At 36.4% G+C, this 19,934-nt stretch overlaps 2 protein-coding genes across 11 annotated transcripts in view; one reads left to right on the top strand and one right to left on the bottom strand.

The window, feature by feature from the left end:
- The first annotated feature begins 633 nt into the window (after positions 1 to 633).
- LOC125790086 (zinc finger protein 239-like) lies at positions 634 to 4,918 on the top strand. The gene is made up of 2 exons (XM_049473212.1): positions 634 to 992; positions 2,759 to 4,918. The coding sequence occupies exon 2, from the start codon at positions 2,822 to 2,824 to the stop codon at positions 3,866 to 3,868; it is 1,047 nt and encodes a 348-aa protein (XP_049329169.1). The 5' UTR covers positions 634 to 992; positions 2,759 to 2,821; the 3' UTR covers positions 3,869 to 4,918.
- A 1,835-nt stretch (positions 4,919 to 6,753) lies between these two features.
- LOC111188166 (zinc finger protein 729) overlaps positions 6,754 to 19,934 on the bottom strand; it is a 102,147-nt gene continuing 88,966 nt past the window's right edge. For 9 of the 10 annotated variants that reach the window (XM_049473193.1, XM_049473189.1, XM_049473191.1 and 6 more), the window contains exon 2: positions 6,754 to 10,388. In XM_049473193.1, coding sequence (XP_049329150.1) covers positions 7,157 to 10,264 — 3,108 coding nt within the window. In that variant the 5' untranslated portion in view covers positions 10,265 to 10,388 and the 3' untranslated portion in view covers positions 6,754 to 7,156. Of the gene's footprint in view, positions 10,389 to 11,792; positions 11,879 to 19,934 lie in introns of those variants that run through there. The other variant, XM_007241972.4, reaches the window with a different exon arrangement.

Genomic DNA, 19,934 nt, shown 5'->3' on the forward strand with positions numbered 1-19,934 from the left:
AGTGTGTCAGCAGTTCCTGCAAGATGAAGGCATTGAAGCTATGGACTGGCCCGCCCGTTCCCCAGACCTGAATCCGATTGAGCACATCTGGGACATCATGTCTCGCTCCATCCACCAACGTCACGTTGCACCACAGACTGTCCAGGAGTTGGCGGATGCTTTAGTCCAGGTCTGGGAGGAGATCCCTCAGGAGACCATCCGCCACCTCATCAGGAGCATGCCCAGGCGTTGTAGGGAGGTCATACAGGCACGTGGAGGCCACACACAATACTGAGCCTCATTTTGACTTGTTTTAAGGACATTACATTAAAGTTGGATCAGCCTGTAGTGTGTTTTTTCACTTTAATTTTGTGTGTGGCTCCAAATCCAGGCCTCCATTGGTTAATAAATTTGATTTCCATTGATGATTTTTGTGTGATTTTGTTGTCAGCACATTCAACTTTGTACAGAACAAAGTATTCAATGAGAATATTTCATTCATTCAGATCTAGGATGTGTTATTTGAGTGTTCCCTTTATTTTTTTGAGCAGTGTATATATAATATATATATAAAAAATTCAATCATATACTTATTAATATGCCATAGCATATATCTGTCTTTGTTAAAGAGAATAATAATATAAAGTATTTTAGTATGAAAGCAGGTATTTGTAATGTGTGACAGCATCCTGTATCATTACTACATCTCTGCTGTTTGTAACAAAACGTGAAAATCAGGTAAAAACTGGAAGAGTTATGATTAATTATAGTTACATTAAACACCTTCCTCAGTACTGATTAATGCACTGGGGGCGCGTGGGAGACCCATCCAATATGGCGGCTGGTGCAGTGTGTTATCTGGGTGTATTCAGGATAAAGTCCAGAAGGTGGCAGAAACGCATCTCGTGATTTTCCTGCTCACAGACTGAAGTACAGAGAAGAATAACGGAGAGAGAAGAGCTGCAATCAACAGATTCACCATTATTATCTAAACAGGATCTGATCTGCTGCAGGTAAAGATCTCTACTACACTTTTACTCACTGTTTACTCTCACTTTACTCCTCACTCTCTCTGATGGAGGAGAAAATCTGTATTATAAGAGGTAAAATAAAAATAATATAAATAAATATATAAGCTAAAACAAGTAGTCTTTGTTAAGACTGATCTGAGAAAGTGAAGAAATTGTATTTTATTCATCCTTTCCAAATGTCTTTTTCAGTATTATTGGATTTGTTTTGTGTGTTTTTAAACACTCATTTTGTTAAAATGATCCAGTTTTTTCAATTTGGCCACTAGGATTTTGTTTGCTTGTTCTATAACAGTTTAGCCATGTTTTATAGCTTAAGTCACTTTATATAAATCCTTGTTTTTATTGAATAATTAAAGTATTCACAAACAGCAGCCTATTGCAAAAATTAGAATCTGGAACTGCAGAGGTTTGTGTTGGTTTTCCAAACAGGGATTAAGCCAAGGCCTGAACAAAACTATATTTTAAATGGAGATTTTTTATTAAAAGTAAAATCTAGTCTTATGATTACCTCTAGCTAAGCTAGAGCTAGCTAACTTTAGCGGCAAGTTAGCTAACATACTAACTTTAGTGGGAGGTTAGCAGCGAGCTTGCTAACTAACATTAACAGGTAGAGAACTAAGGTTAGCAACAAGCTAGCAAACGATAACAGGTAGAGAACTAAGGTTAGCAGAGAGCTAGCTAACATTAACAGGTAGAGAACTAAGGTTAGCAACAAGCTAGCAAACGTTAACAGGTAGAGAACTAAGGTTAGCAGCGACCTAGCTATTGGTTTCGGGAAGATAAATGAGTTAAGCAGACAGCTAGCTAACATACTAATATTAGCAGAGAGTTAGCTAACCTTATCTGGGCAAGAACTACAGTTAGCAGACAGCTAGGTAACATACTAATATTATGCAGAGAGCTAGCTAACCTTATCTGGGCGAGAACTAGGGTTAGCAGACAGTTAGCTAACATACTAATATTAGCAGAGGGCTAGCTAATGTTACCGGGGAAAGAACTAAGGTTAGTGGAAAGCTAGCTAACACTACCGGGGGGGTAAATAAGTTTAGCAGACAGTTAGCTAACATACTAATATTAGCAGAGAGCTAGCTAACCTTACCGGGGAGAGAACTAAGGTTAGCGGAGAGCTAGCTAACATACTAACATTAGCAGAGAGCTAGCTAACCTTACTGGGGAGAGAACTAAGGTTAGCAGACAGTTAGCTAACATACTAATATTAGCAGAGAGCAAGCTAATCTTAATGGGGAAAGAATTAAGGTTAGCGGAGAGCTAGCTAACTTTACTGGGGAGAGAACTAAAGTTAGCGTAGAGCTAGCTAATAGTAGTGACGAGTTAGCTAGCATACCAAATTTAGTGGCGAGCTAGCTAACATACTAACTTTAGTGGGAAACAAACTACTGCTTCAGTACTCCACATGGTGGTGCTATAATCAAATGAATAGGGTTAATAAACCTGCGGTGAAGAATATTGGTTGTTAAATTATGTGAAACTTAAACACCAATAAATCCATAATTCCTAGTATTTGTTTATTTAGCGGTATTTTATTATCTTAAGTCGCACAGATCCCATTAAGTATAGTAGAGAATTGTCTTATGATACGTTGAGTATTGCAGATTGACAGTATTGTGATATCATGGTTATCGATGGTAAGAGTGTGATATCGTGAAGTGACCAGGTGTAAATGCGGTCAACGTGTCGTTAATTTGCATTTAAAATTTTTATTTTATTGTTTCTTTTTTCTCCTCCAGAAAGAAATGTCCTCCTGTTGCAAGTCCAAAAATTCAGATTTACTTCTATGATCTCAAAAACAAATGGAAACAAGTGGAAATATGAATATGAAGAGTATGGAGTCCATCAGCCCCAGCGCTCGAACCGATTCATCTCACAGACAAACGCAAAACGAATGCAAAAAAGAGAGAATTCACAAATGCTCAGACTGCGAAAAGAGCTTTACTGCACAGAGTCATCTCCAAAGACACCAGATCGTTCACACTGGACTGAAACCCTTTCAGTGTATAGAATGTGGAAAGAGTTTTACTGCACTCAGCAATCTCCAACGACACCGGCGCATTCACACCGGAGAGAAACCGTATTATTGCTCAGAGTGCGGGATGACTTTTAGAGAGAATAGCATCCTCCAAACACACCAGCTCATTCACACTGGAGAAAAACAGTTTCACTGCTCAGTGTGTGGAAACAGTTTTAGAGACAGGACTGCCCTCAAAGTTCATCAGCGAATTCACACTGGGGAGAAACCGCATGAATGCTCAGAGTGCGGACAGAGATTTACCAGACAGAACGATCTCCGAAATCACCAGCGAATTCACACCGGAGAGAAACCGTATCACTGCTCCGCATGTGAACAAAGTTTTATCAGGTTAAACGATCTAAGAGTGCACATGAGCGTTCACACTGGAATAAAACCGTATCATTGCTCAGAGTGTGGGAAAGGGTTTAATCAACTGGGTCATTTCCAAACACACCAGCGCGTTCACACCGGAGAGAAACCGCATCAGTGCTCATACTGCGGGAAGCTTTTTAGCCAACGCAGTTATCTCACAATACACCAGCGCATTCACACTGGAGAGAAACCGCATCAGTGCTCAGATTGTGGAAAGAGTTTTACCCAACAGAGAAATCTAAAGGTACACCGGCTAATTCACACTGGAGAGAAACCGTATTATTGCTCAGAGTGTGGACAGAGTTTTAATATACAGAGTAATCTACAACGGCATCAGCGCATTCACACTGGAGAGAAACCGTATCGGTGTTTAGAGTGTGGGAGGAGTTTTACGCAACAGAGTCATCTTCAGAGACACCAGATCGTTCACACTGGAGAGAAACCGAATTCACAATGACATCAGTGCCTTTATACAGGAGAGAATGCATGATATCACTATTCAGAACTTTAACCCTTTCAGACCCTGCATCCATTACAATATGCATCATGTATTTTATTTATTTTTAAGGGCCATTTATTTTTAAGTTACATGTATAAATGTGTGCACAAAATTAATTATAGTGTCTTGTACATTGACCTAATTGCAAAAGTATGATATGTAAATAAAAACATCAATAAAAACTACTTAGAACACTGGAAAAATAGCATTTGTTTCCTGTTCCCACTCTCCATTTACCATGAAATATAATTATTAAAATCCTTTAGCGATGTATTTTGTTTTGCATGATTGTGTGACTCAATCCTATCTGTGCTTTATAATATATATTTTTATATATATATTATATTTTATATTATATTTTTTTAAGTCCATAATATTTAAGTTAAAAATACTTAAATGTGTTTCACTCAGTCCTGTTACTGTATATCTAGAACATTCTACAACAGGAAGTGACATCAGCTGGTTGTTCTGAAGATCATGGGAAGACCATAATTAAGTTCCCTCATTAGTTTTTTTCTGTATATTTGATTTTATTGTAACGATGACTGAGGAGCTCAATGTCAACACTCAGTCCTGTTACCTAAATCAATTCTTAGATCTTTTTTGTTTATTTGTAAAATACAAATTTTGGGAAATCGTTAGAATGTACTCAGTGTTCATTTAGCTATTTTTCATGTTTTGCTAAAACTCATTTCACTTTCAGTCCTGTTACTCAAAACATAAAAAGCAACAGGAGTGAGTGCCAGTAACAGGAGTGATTCTTTTTTGTCATGAATATCAATTATTTGAACATGCAGTCAAACATTTCTGTTTGGGAGCTGTTTCCCATCAGAATAGACTATGAACCAGCCAATGAACAAGTTTATACATCAAAGAAAAAATAATTTGGCCCCGCCCACTGCAAAAACACTGGAGAAACAGTAGTACTAAAGCCATTGATTTGTTGGTTATGGTTACTGAAATAAAAAGCTCAATATAAAAACTAAACTATAGGCTTCCAATGCAATGGAAATAAAATATATATATATACATTTTAATTCATCAGTTTTATTTAATATATATTGATTTTATAGAAAAATTAGAATATAGAATATTAGAGTCTTCTCCAGGTGTGAAAGGATTAAGCAAACTACTGGTTTCTTCAATGACAGCATCTTATTCACACATTACTGGCCCTATTTAAATTACTGGTCAACAAGTAATAAAACTGATATAAATATATTAATATTTATTTATCTCTGATAATCTGATACTCAAACTGGTCCAAAGACTAATAGTTAACATTATTACCTGTTCAGAGAGCAGAGACCTGTGGAGCAAAATGCTGCAAAACTGGAGAACTTGTAGATTTAAATCGTTAAAAGTTTTGTAAACTACAATTTGTACTTGTATTTATAATGTGTCAAATTAAAAAATAAAATATGTACATCTGTACTTGTGTTTGACAACTTAAAAAATAAAACATTTACATCTGTACTTGTGTTTTAATGTGAGAATTTGTAAATTTTTATCGTAGATAATTTTCTCTGATGACACGGAACTTTTAAAAGATTGTATCCAGGGAAACTTTTTTAAAAAATGATCAAAAAAGAGGCAGTCACTAAGGTAAAACTGTCAAAAACATTATTTAACAGATGATGTGATTGTGTTGTTATCTGTTTTTTTTTTACTAGATATCAATTATATATTAATAACGTTGTTCAAAAATATAACAATGTTACAGTTATAGCAGTACACATATGAGCATCTAATGTGCACATTGTTAAATTCATTATAAATTGCATATATTTTACATCCACACTGATGCATGGCTAATAATACCTCCATTACTGCACCTTGATGAATAATTATTCAGATATCCAAAATTGCTTCAACAAACACAAAAAAAACTAAACCCATAAACACGTGGTAGATTTAAAATTGTATGATCCTTAACTGTTAAAAAGCAGAGACCTATGAAGCAAAATGTTGCAAAACTTATTTCAATTGGACGACATGCTAGCAGCTTGTTTTGTAATTGTATTTTTTTGCGTAAGAACTTGGAAAAATAAAACTGTACTTAATACATGATACATTAATTAACTAAATTGTTTGCTTGTATTTATTGTGACAACTTAAAAAATACAATTTGTTCTTGTATTTGTAACATGATAGTTTGGCAGTATCATTATATAATAAAAAATCAATCAATCAATCAATCAACCTTTATTTTTACTCGGAAGTACATTGAGGGCAACCCTCATTTTTAATGTAGCTGCGCATTTACAAAAACACGACAAAGAAAATAATAACTACATTATAATAATCATTTTAAAATAGCAGTTAATAATAGATAAAAATAGATTTAAAAATGTACTTTTTTTTTTTTTTTAGCAGAGCTGCAATCCAAAAATAATAAACAAGCATAAGTTGTGGATTTATCAGGATGCATCATCTGTACATCTTTTCTGCCCATATTTAAACTAAAAGGGATCTGTGCTAATGTTGACCTCTGCATTCACCTTGGAGACTTTGAGATTTTAAGACTATAGGAAAAAATACCTGGATATAACTTAAGAGTCTTCAGTGTATAGCTTGTATAGACAGAGAATAGATATACTGTCTTCTGAAACAAAAGCATCTTATTTATTTATTGCCAGGTATTATGCCCATATCTTAAGGAATTCTCCTCAAGCTTTACAAAAATAGGAAACTTTACTGAAAATCCTAATTATAACTGCAATATAATTTCTATACTGTTTCTATAATCTTGCAAACATATATAATACAATATCTACAGAAATAAGGTATAATGTAAATAAAAGCAAGGGTGCATTAATTTGAAAATCTCACAGATTCATATTTTATTTACAATATAACAGAACAGAATATTATAATTTCTTGAAGAACATACTCATTTAGAACTCATTCAGAGATCAAATGGTATAATTTTCATCCAAAGCAAGGTCATACAATTTACTTCATCAAATACAACATATTTAGTGGAATTGAGCTTAATATTCAGTATATAATGTTTCTTTTACATACATGATTTAATTGCATGATATGAAAATTGTCCACAGATGTCCATATATTTTTCAGAAGCTTTTAGCATAATCAGAGATTGTGTCCACATGCAAATATTCAGACTTTTTCTCACTATATTCCAGTTGCAGGGCTCGTTGGCATAATAGGAAGGCTCTAATGGGTAAATCGACAGGTTTTTAATACAGAAAAAATTCACATCGACTCCAAGTAGTCCTACGTTTATTCTGCTTCCTTCTTAATGCATTTATGACCCTCAAAATCCGCATACGGAAAACTCTGTCCACACTCTGAACACTGAAATGATTTCTCTTCCATGTGAATCCGCTGATGTTTGAGGAGAGTTCCACTCTGTCTAAAACTCTTTCCACACTCCGAGCAGTAATACGGTTTCTCTCCAGTGTGAATTCGCTGGTGTATTTGGAGATTTCCCTTTTGTCTGAAACTCTTCCCGCAATCGGAGCAACGATACGGTTTCTCTCCAGTGTGAATGCGCTGGTGATCTTGGAGGTTTCCCTTATGATTAAAACCTTTCCCACACTCTGAACAAAAATAAGTTTTCTCTCCCGTGTGAATGTTCTGGTGTCTTCTGAGTTTAGAACTTGTAATAAAACTCTTTCCACACTCCGAACACAGATACGGTTTCTCTCCAGTGTGAATGCGCTGATGTGTTTGGAGATTTCCCTTTTGGTTAAAACTCTTCCCGCACTCTGAACAAAAATACGGTTTCACTCCAGTGTGAATGTGTTGGTGTTTTAGGAGAGCACTCTGTTGTCTAAAACTCTTCTCACATTCTGAGCACTGATACAGTTTATTTCCGGTGTGAATGCACTGGTGTTTTTGGAGGGTTCCACCATCTCTAAAACTCTTTCCACACTCTGAGCACTGATACGGTTTCTCTCCAGTGTGAATGCGCTGGTGTTTTATGAGAGCACTCTGTTCTCTAAAACTCTTACCGCACTCTGAGCACTGATGCGGTTTCTCTCCAGTGTGAATGCGTTGGTGATTATGGAGATTACCTTGTTGATTGAAACTCTTCCCACATTCTGAGCACTGAAACGGTTTCTCTCCAGTGTGAATGCGCAGATGTATTTGAAGATTACTGTTTACTCTGAAACTCTTCCCGCACTCTGAGCACTGAAACGGTTTTTCTTCAGTGTGAATTTTCTTGTGTGCTCGGAGATTACCCTTTTGTCTAAAACTCTTCCCGCATTCAGAGCACTGATACGGTTTCTCTCCAGTGTGAATGCGTTGGTGTTTGTCGAAAGCACTCTGTTCCCTAAAACTCTTTCCGCACTCTGAGCAGTGATACGGTTTTTCCCCAGTGTGAATTCGCTGGTGTGTTTGGAGATTTCCCTTTTGTATAAAACTCTTTCCGCACTCTGAACAGTGATACGGTTTCTCTCCAGTGTGAATGTTCTGGTGTCTTCTGAGCTTATACCTTGTGATAAAACTCTTTCCGCACTCTGGGCACTGATGCGGTTTGTCTCCAGTGTGAATGCGTTGGTGTATTTGGAGACTTCCCTTTTGTATAAAACTCTTCCCGCACTCTAAACAAAAATACGGTTTCACTCCAGTGTGAATGCGCTGGTGTTTTTGGAGGGTACCGCCGTCTCTAAAACTCTTTCCACACTCTATGCAGTAATACGGTTTCTCTCCAGTGTGAATGCGTTGGTGTATTACAAAAGCACTCTGATCTCTAAAACTCTTCTCACATTCAGAGCACTGAAATGGTTTCTCTCCAGTGTGAATGCGCTGATGTATTTGGAGATTACCGTTTACTCTAAAACTCTTACCGCACTCTGAACACTGATATGGTTTCTCTCCAGTGTGAATCAGCTGGTGTTTTTGGAGTATTCCACTGTTTCGGAAACTCTTCCCACATTCTGAGCACTGATACGGTTTCTTCCCGGTGTGAATGCGGTGATGTGTTTGGAGATTGCTCTTTACTCTAAAACACTTACCGCACTCTGAGCATTGATACGGTTTCTCTCCAGTGTGAATGCGTTGGTGATTCTGGAGATTACCTTGTTGATTGAAACTCTTCCCACATTCTGAGCACTGGTACGGTTTCTCTCCAGTGTGAATGCGCTGGTGTATTTGGAGATTACCGTTTACTCTAAAACTCTTCCCGCACTCTAAGCACTGATACGGTTTCTCTCCAGTGTGAATGCGCTGGTGTTTTTGGAGGGTTCCACCGTCTCTGAAACTCTTCCCACACTCTATGCAGGTATACGGTTTCTCTCCAGTGTGAATGCGTTGATGTGTTTGGAGCTGAGACAGGTTTCTAAAACTCATCCCACACTCTGAACAGTAATAGGGTTTTTTTCCAGTGTGAATGCGTTGGTGTTTTACAAGAGCACTCTTTTCTCTAAAACTCTTCTCACATTCTGAGCAGTGATACGGTTTGTTCCCGGTGTGAATGCGCTGATGTGTTTGGAGATTCACTTTTTGTCTGAAACTCCTCCCACACTCTGGGCACTGATACGGTTTTTCTCCTGTATGAATGCTCTGGTGTTTTCGAAGATTACCCCTGTGATTAAACCCTTTTCCACACTCTGAGCACTGATACAGTTTCTCTCCTGTGTGAATGCTCTGGTGTGCTAGGAGCATATATTTTGCTACAAAACTGCGTCCACACTCTGTGCAGTGATACGGTTTCTCTCCAGTGTGAATGAGCTGGTGTTTCTGGAGATTACCTTGCTGATTGAAACTTTTCCCGCATTCTGAGCACTGATACGGTTTCTCTCCATTGTGAATGCGCTGATGTATTTGGAGATAACTGTTTACTCTAAAACTCTTTCCACACTCTGAGCACTGATACGGTTTCTCCCCAGTGTGAATGCGTTGGTGTTTCAGGAGATGATCTTGTTGAATGAAACTTTTCCCACATTCCGAGCAGTGATACGGTTTCTTTCCAGTGTGAATGCACCGGTGTTTGCGGAGAACACTTTGTTCTCGAAAACTCTTTCCACACTCTGAGCAATGAAACGGTTTCTCTCCAGTGTGAATGCGCTGATGTGTTTGCAGATTACACTTTTGTATAAAACTCTTCCCACATTCGGAGCACTGATAAGGTTTCTCTCCAGTGTGAATTCGTTGGTGTTTTTTAAGATTACCTTTGAGACTAAAGGTCTTCCCACACTCTGAGCAATCGTACGGTTTCCCTGTAGTGTGAATGAGTTGTTGTTGAAGAAGTGAATTGCCACACTCCTTTTTTTCTGTCTGTCTAATAGAGGTGTTGCTGTGAACATCATCATGAGATGTGTGTTGCATACTGGAGCTTCTGATACCAAGATCCTCACATTTTATCTCCTCTGATTTCTGCATTGTGAAAATTCCCTCTGGGTGTCGCTAGTTGTGGCGTTGGCAAAAATGCCACAAATCCTGCAAAAAACCTCTGCAAGAAAGTTGGCACTAGGAGCAGCACATGTCTTGAAGCTGTCAATCCATTCTGAGGGAAAAAAGAGGCAAAAATAATTTTAGGCCATTTTAAAAAGGTTAACATTACTCTAGTTTTAAATAATAAGACATACCTAAACCAGTTTATTTAACATTATTTTCCATCCAAACATTTTTAACAAGATTTTTTTGTAAAACAATTTTTTAAAGAAAACATTTAGGTAATTAGGAAGTGTAAAATCTGATATTTGGGAAAACTTAAGGAATCACTGGTTACCGATTTTTACTCAGCTGCACCAAAAATGTGATATATGGTGTGAAAATGAAAAAAGAAACAAAGGAAAATAGCATTTTTCTTAAATTGAAATGTGACAAACAATATAAAACTTTAACCCCGTTTGTTTAACATTTTTAAAATAAATGCATGTATACCACCTTTTAGCCTCTTGTGTAAGTTACTGTACATGAATTGTGTTCTCTCTTATATAGATTTTTTTTTACTTTTTTAAATATTTAATATTAAAATAATAATAAGTTAATAATTAATAATAATAGGTTTAAAAAACAACTTAGACATTTTCACTACAATTGTCACTAGTAAAACATCCACATTCGTAATGAACTCAAGTATACAAGTATTATTGCTATGTTTTTACTGGCTAGCTTACATTAGCGGTGAACTTGCTAACATACTAAAGTTAGCAGCGAGTTAGCTATGTTACCAAAGACAGAACTAAGTTTTGCAGCAAACTAGGTAATGTTACTGGGGAAGGAAAGTTTGGGCACCCTTGATCATTTTCATGATTTTTCTTAATAAATCAGATTAATTGATTATTTGGAAAAATATATATTGAAAAAATGTTAAAGAAACATCCCAGCAATGCATTCATGCAGAAGAACAAGTACAACGTTATGGAATGATTATCTCAGTCCCCAGACCTGAATATTATTGAAAATCTGTGGTGGGATTTAAAACAGGCTGTTCATGATTTAATTTAAGTAATTATTGCACACTTTCTGTAAATCCTTTAAACTTCTCAAACATTTCACTTCTTAAATATCACTGTGTTGCACTGCTATATGGTATATTTAACTGAAATTGTGGATCTAAACAACCAGTGATTTATAACCGAAAATCATAAAAATTATTACAGTATACAGTGCAGAGTACTGGCCCTTTAGGACCTGGACTGAAGAGTTCTAACTGTAAACTGCAAATCCATATACCACTAATTAACTAAAAACGATCTCTTTTAAACAAAGTAAAGAAGAACAAGTTCCACCAAACATTCCCTACTGATTAAACCAGCAGGGCTACTGTTGTTAGCTCATATTATTCACTTATTTTACATCTTACTTTTTAAATATACAGCATTTCTCCTCCATCAGAGAGAGAGAGAGAGTCGGTAGCGAAGTGAGAGTAAACAGTGAGTAAAAGTGTAGTAGAGTTCTTTACCTGCAGCAGATCAGATCCTGTTTCTCTATAAGACACTGCGGACTCAGATCTTCTTCTACTCTTTATTATCTTTATACAACCACAGCTCTACAACCAGCACCTCCACCTGGACTGGAGGAGAACTTAATACAGCTCTGGAAAAGAGATCACTTCAGTTTCTGAATCAGTTTCACTGATTTTGCTATTTATAGGTTTATGTTTGAATAAAATGAACATTGTTGTTTTATTCTATAAACTACAGACAACATTTCTCCCAAATTCCAAATAAAAATATTGTCATTTAGAGCATTTATTTACAGAAAATGAGAAATGTCTGAAATAAAAAAAAAGATGCAGAGCTTTCAGACCTCAAATAATGCAAAGAAAAGTTCATATTCATAAAGTTCAGAAATCAATATTTGGTGGAATAACCCTGATTTTTAATCACATTTTTTTTCATGCATCTTGGCATCATGTTCTCCTTCACCAGTCTTACACACTGCTTTTGGATAACTTTATGCTGCTTTACTCCTGGTGCAAAAATTCAAGCAGTTCAGCTTGGTGGTTTGATGGCTTTTGATCTTCATCTTGATTATATTCCAGAGGTTTTCAATTTGGTAAAATCAAAGAAACTCAACATTTTTTAAGTGCTCTCTTATTGTTTTCCGGAGCTGTATGAGGGTACGCTGCCAGCTATACGTTATCATTTTGTCTTGAGTGTGCACTGTGTTGAAACAGCAGTTCATAATTATATTACTGCAATTATATGAAGTTTGGGATTTACTTTGTTTTCTTTTCTTTTTTTTTTAGTTATTTATTAATCTCTCTGTAATGCATACTTTGTTTAAATTACATAATAAATGGCCAAATCTAACATCTAACCTATAATCTGAAAAAAAAAAAGAAAAACTAATATATTCCCCAGCAATTACATATTATGATATTTCCTCTGCAAAACTTTTTGTACGTTTGTATTTTTCTCACATGACTCTTATTTTATTTCTCATGCAGTGTTGCTGCTAAATTTTTAGGGATAAGGGTTATGTGACTTGAAGGCTAAAGAATTGGACAAGATTCTGGAAAAATATGTTTCCTCCACTACTTGTCCTGGTACTTTTGATCTTTCTAGACTAAATAACCTGTTTAGGTAATCAGGAAACCACTAGTTTACAACCCCAATTCTAAAAGATTGGGACATTGTGTAAATACATTTAAATAAAAGGATAATACAAGAATTGGAAAACCTCATAGATACAAATTTTATTCATAACAGAATACAGAACATAGAGCAGATGTTGAAAAAACATTCATAAAGAATATTAATTACTTTTAAACTTCAACTTAATGATGAAACAGAGGCAACAGAAGGCTGGTAAAGTATACAGTACTAATAACATCAGCTACAATAAGAGCAATAAGCAACTAAAAACTAATACATATAACAGTATATTTTTAAATATATATGAGCATTGAGCACCATGTATGCTACAGAGTTCATGCACTTTTTAACTAATACATTTCCTTTATTTTTTTCATGACTTCAAAGCCAAACATCAACTAAAACTATAATAAAAATTGATTATAGTGGGTCTAAAATGAATCAGACAAAATGATGACACACAACCTTTAATAAAATGTGTGTCAGATCCCAAGTGCTCCATTGTTCAGGGCAAAATTACTGAATCATAAACAGAGTTGATGTATTTTGTTTGCTCAAAATAGATTTTTTCCATCGATAAACGGAAACAATAATTCGTAGACCAAATTTCCATGACTTTAGCAACATTTTCTGGGTATGTTTATTTTTCCAAAACTTATCCTTCATTTAAACAGCTGGTCTGAAGTTTATGCTCTGGTCGGGGAGGTAAAAAGGTCAGGTGGTTTGCTTTTGCTGTTTTTTTTGCAGCTATAGCTGCACGGCTGCACCAAGAGATGTGTGGGTAAAAGAGAGAAGCACATAGCGTTAATGCTAATGCGTGTATTAAGATTTGACCATTCACATTCATGTCACATGTCCATGGATCGGATATGTATCTGATTTAGGACCACATATGAAAGTGACTCAAATGTGATGTGAAAAAAAATCGGATTTGGCACGTTCACACAGCCATGAAAAAATCAGATCTGAGCCACACTGAGTCAAGTCAACTTCAGGAGGAAACCTTGAAGTGCTACGCTTCAGAAGCTTAAGTTGTGGTCTCTTTGGCACGATAGGAACTGTTCAAGAACCTGATGAGTGAATCGGATTAGAGATTAAAGAGGCTACAGGTCGACTTCAGTTGCAGGTAGACTTGCACTAGTTTCTAATTCGCTTTTAATGCATTCGTGCTCCTTAATATTTGAACGTCGAAAAGTCTTTCCGCACGCAGGGCACTGATACGGTTTCTCTCCAGTGTGAACACGCTGGTGTTCCCGGAGATTACCTTTATGATTAAAACTCTTCCCACAATCCAAGCATTGAAACGGTTTCTCTCCAGTGTGAATGCGCTGGTGTTTTCGGAGATTACCCCTGTCATTAAAACTCTTTCCACACTCTGAGCACTGAAACGGTTTCTCTCCGGTGTGAATACGTTGGTGTGTTTGGAGGGTACCATTCTCTCTAAAACTCATACCGCACACTGAGCAGCTATATGGTCTCTCTCCAGTATGAATACGCTGGTGTGTTTGGAGCATATACTGTGTTCCAAAACTCGATCCACACTCCAAGCATTGATAGGGTTTTTCGCCAGTGTGAATGCGTTGGTGTTTTCGGAGATTACACAGCTGATTAAAACTCTTTCCACACTCTGAGCACTGATACGGTTTCTCTCCGGTATGAATACGTTGGTGTGTTTGGAGGGTACCATTCTCTCTAAAACTCATACCGCACACTGAACAGTGATACGGTCTCTCTCCGGTATGAATTCGTTGGTGTGATTTGAGCACGTTCCGAGTTACAAAGCTTATTCCACATTCAGAGCACTGATATGGTTTCTCTCCAGTGTGAACTCGTTGGTGTATTTGGAGATTACTCTGTTGATTAAAACTCTTCCCGCACTCTGAACAGTTATACGGTTTCTCTCCGGTGTGAACACGCTGGTGTTTTCGGAGGTGAGACTGTTCTCTAAAATTAAGTCCACATTCTGAACACTCATACGGTTTCTCTCCAGTGTGAATGCGCTGATGTTTATGGAGAACACTCTGTACCCTAAAACTTTTTTCGCACTCTGAGCACTGATACGGTTTCTCTCCGGTATGAATTCGTTGGTGTCTTTGGAGATTACCCTTTTGTGTAAAACTCTTCCCACAATCCGTGCAGGAAAATGGTTTCTCTCCTGTGTAAAAAGATTCATTGCTGTAAACAGTTTCCTGATTACTAGAACCTGCAACCTCAAGGTCCTCACATTTAATCTCCTCTGATTTCAGTATTGTGAGCATTGTGAAAAATCCCTCCTGGTGGAGTTTCGCCAAGGTGTTTGTGAAGGTAATCTCTAGAAGCAGCAGAAGACTTCAGGAGCTTGTTTTTCTGTTCTGGAGAAGAAACAAATAAAATTAATATAAGTCTCAAAAACTACAGGCATAGCTGAATCAATATATTTAAATTAATTATAAGGGCAGGGCACTGGGGTCCTCACTATGAATTTTGGCTACGTTCACATTACCAGGCTGAAGTGACTCAAATGTGATTTTTTTGCTCAATGTGGCTCAGATGTGATTTTTTCATGGATGTGTAAACGTGCCTAATCAGATTTTTTTTAAACAGATTTGAGTCACTTTAGTTACGTTCACATTACCAGGCTGAAGTGACTCAAATCTGATTTTTTTGCTCAATGTGGCTCAGATCTGATTTTTTCAGGCCTGTGTAAACGTGCCAAATCAGTTTTCAAATCAGATTCGAGTCACTTTGGCTAAGTTCACATTACCAAGCTGATGTGACTCAAATCTGATTTTTTTGCTCAATATGGCTCAGATCTGATTTTTTCAGGGCTGAGAGAACGTGCAAAATCCGATTTTTTTTCAAATCAGATTTGAATCACTTTTATACGTGGTCCTAAATCAGATACGTATCCGATCTACGGACATGCAACATGAATGTGAACGATCAAATGCGAATTCATGCGTTTTTTTTATGCTTTTACGCATTAACGCTATGTGCCTCTCTCTCATACCCACACTGCATCTCTTGGTGCAGCTGTACAGCTATAGCTGCAAAAACAGCAAAAGCAAACCGCCTGTCCTCAGGTATCAATGTGCAGCATGTGAGACGATTCAGAAACAGATTCGTTCACATTACACACAGATACAGATCACTTACATTTACAGTGAATGTGAACCGACAAGATAGGACAAATCTGATCTGAGCAAAAAATCTGATTTGAGCAATGTAGCATTAGAAATAATATATTTCTGTCATACCGCTTAATTTCAGAAATGCTTTGGCAAAGACGAAACATCTAGACTGACTGGAGGCACTATAACACATTAATAAACAATACTCTGCTTGAGTCACAAGCATTTCAAACACTGACCTGAGCGTCTTCACGAAGATGAACACTTATCTGCTTTTATCCTGCTGAGTAGATCTCACCTCCACCTGTGGAAAGAAAGGAGGAGGTCCTTCTGCTGCTCCTGTAAAAAAAAAAAAAAAAGAGAGAGAAAAAAAAAGGGTAAAATTTTTGAGGTGGAACTCTGTTTTATATAAAGATCAGGGAACATGTTTTACTTAATCTTATTTATTCTTATTTGTCTTATTTATTTAACTTTTTATTTCCTTTTTATTTCTTTCCTTATTTTATGAATTTTAATAGTTTTGTATTATTGCTTTTTAACTTATTTGATTTTCTTTTATTATTATTTATTTGTATTTTTTATTGTAGTATGTAAAAGTTAGTTTTAGCTTAACCTTAACTAAATTTTGTTGTCTTAATCGTATCGTCTTTTGATTTTAATTTCTTATCAATTAAACCAAGTTTTATTTTAATTATATATATATATTTTATTCTAATTCTATTTTTGTTTAAAATGTCTCACTTTTAATGTACAGTTGTGGTCAAAAGTTTACATACACTTGTAAAAAAACATAATGTTATGGCTGTCTTGAGTTTTCAATAAGTTCTACAACTCTTATTTTTCTGTGATGGAGTGATCGGAACACATACATGTTTGTCACAAAAAACAGTCATAAAATTTGGTTCTTTCATAAATTTATTATGGGTCTGCTGAAAATGTCACCAAATCTGCTGGGTCAAAAATATACATACAGCAACAAAATTTGTCAATTTTGGTGATGTAGCGAGTTGTGTCAATCAAATTAGCTTCATGTCATGGCCTCTTCACTTCTTGTAAGTGATTCTGATTGACTACAGCTGTTGACTTCTCATGAGCCCATTTAAATAGGGCTCATTTGACCCAGTGATTAGACTCAGCTACAAAAGCTACAATGGGAAAGTCAAAGGAACTCAGTGTGGATCTGAAAAAGCGAATTATTGACTTGAACAAGTCAGGGAAGTCACTTGGAGCCATTTCAAAGCAGCTACAGGTCCCAAGAGCAACTGTGCAGACAATTATACGCAAGTATAAAGTGCATGGAACAGTTGTGTCACTGCCACGATCAGGAAGAAAACGCAAGCTATCACATGCTGCCGAGAGGAGATTGGTCAGGATGGTCAAGAGTCAACCAAGAATCACCAAGAAGCAGGTCTGCAAGGATTTGGAAGCTGATGGAACACAGGTGTCAGTCTCCACAGTCAAGCGTGTTTTACATCGCCATGGACTGAGAGGCTGCCGTGCAAGAAAGAAGCCCTTGCTCCAGAAAAGGCACCTTAAGACTCGGCTGAAGTTTGCTGCTGATCACATGGACAAAGATAAAACCTTCTGGAGGAAAGTTCTCTGGTCAGACGAAACAAAAATTGAGCTGTTTGGCCACAACACCCAGCAATATGTTTGGAGGAGAAAAGGTGAGGCCTTTAATCCCAGGAACACCATGCCTACTGTCAAGCATGGTGGTGGTAGTATTATGCTCTGGGGATGTTTTGCTGCCAGTGGAACTGGTTCTTTGCAGAAAGTAAATGGGATAATGAAGAAGGAGGATTACCTCCAAATTCTGCAGGAAAACTTAAAACCATCAGCCCGAAGGTTGGGTCTTGGGCGCAGTTGGGTGTTCCAACAAGACAATGACCCAAAACACACATCAAAAGTGATAAAGGAATGGCTAAACCAGGCTAGAATTAAGGTTTTAGAATGGCCTTCCCAAAGTCCTGACTTAAACCCCATTGAGAACATGTGGACAGTGCTAAAGAAACGGGTTCATGCAAGAAAACCATCACATTTAGCTGAACTGCACCAATTCTGTCAAGAAGAGTGGTCAAACATTCGACCTGAAGCTTGCCAGGAGCTTGTGGATGGCTACCAAAAGTGCCTAGTTGCCGTGAAAATGGCCAAGGGACATGTAACCAAATACTAATGTTGCTGTATGTATATTTTTGACCCAGCAGATTTGGTGACATTTTCAGCAGACCCATAATAAATTTATGAAAGAACCAAATTTTATGACTGTTTTTTGTGACAAACATGTATGTGTTCCGATCACTCTATCACAGAAAAATAAGAGTTGTAGAACTTATTGAAAACTCAAGACAGCCATAACATTATGTTTTTTTACAAGTGTATGTAAACTTTTGACCACAACTGTATGTTATCTGTTCAGTTGTGAATCAAATGTGGATCTATGGGGTTTTCCAGTCATTGGATTCTGCTTTTATTTATATTTATTTTAAACAACATCCAATTTTTTGCAGGTTGGGTTGCAAAGCAGTGGTTTCCTGATTATCTAAACATGTTACAAATTATCTAGAAGAATCAGTTGTTCAAGCACAAGTAGTAGATAAAACATATTCTTCAGCATATTTTTAAAAACTTACCCTTTCAATAACAACACTGCATAAAAAAAATAGAAAAAATACAAACAGGCTGTCTTGTGGAATATTATCATAAAATATGTTTTTTTTTGTAATTTTGGGGGTATTATAATAGTTTTCTTTTTCTTATCATGTATGACTACAAATGTAAAATAAACAGAAATGCACAAAATCAATCAGAGAAAATTACAATAACAGTTGTACAAATAATAAAATTATCAAAACATAAATGTAAAAACCAAACTTCAAATAAATGCATAATATACAGCTCTGGATGAAATTAAGATTTCACTTCAGTTTCTGAATCAGTTTCTCTGATTTTGCTATTTATAGGTTTATGTTTGAGTAAAATGAACATTGTTGTTTTATTCTATAAACTACAGACAACATTTCTCCCAAATTACAAATAAAAATATTCTCATTTAGAGCATTTATTTACAGAAAATGAGAAATGACTGAAATAACAAAAAAGATGCAGAACTTTCAGACCTCAAATAATGCAAAGAAAAAAACAAGTTCATATTCATAAAGTTTTAAGAGTTCAGAAATAATCAATATTTGGTGGAATAACCCTGGTTTTTAATCTCAGTTTTCATGCATCTTGGCATCATGTTCTCCTCCACCAGTCTTACACACTGCTTTTGGATAACTTTATGCTGCTTTACTCCTGGTGTAAAAATTCAAACAGTTCAGTTTGGTGGTTTGATGGTTTGTGATCATCCATCTTCCTCTTGATTATATTCCAGAGGTTTTCAATTTGATAAAATCCCTTAGACTTAATTCTACCAAAAAATGGATCAAGAAAAATAAAGTAATCCAATGGAAATGTTGTGAAAGTTGCTTAAGGAGTTTTAATAAGATAAATTTACCCCAAATAACAGATCAGCTAGCATTAGCTTCCACAGATCAGTCTGAATAAAGGCTGTTTCTGTGTGTTTCTCATATAATTTTATATCTTATATTTCTACAAATCTCCCCAATCAGAGAGAGAGTGAGGAGTAAAGTGAGAGTAAACAGTGAGTAAAAGTGTAGTACAGTACCTTTTGCAGCTCCTGTTTCTCTATAAAACACTGCGGACTCAGATCTTCTTCTTCTACACTTTATTATATTTAGAGAAGCAGCACCTCCACCTGGACTGGAGGAGGAACTACACCTGGAATCACGTGATCCCTGAGGCTCAGCTAGAACTTGAAATAGCAAAATACTGCAAATGCTATTACCAATCTATAAAAGAATAATGATAACATAAATAACACATTATATAATA

Source organism: Astyanax mexicanus, unplaced genomic scaffold, assembly GCF_023375975.1.
Source record: "Astyanax mexicanus isolate ESR-SI-001 unplaced genomic scaffold, AstMex3_surface scaffold_34, whole genome shotgun sequence".
Taxonomy (NCBI): Eukaryota; Metazoa; Chordata; class Actinopteri; order Characiformes; family Acestrorhamphidae; genus Astyanax; species Astyanax mexicanus.

What these genes read in the sequence shown, in the direction of transcription:
- LOC125790086 (XM_049473212.1), top strand. Translation starts at nt 2,822, where the DNA reads ATGGAAACAAGTGGAAATATGAATATGAAGAGTATGGAGTCCATCAGC.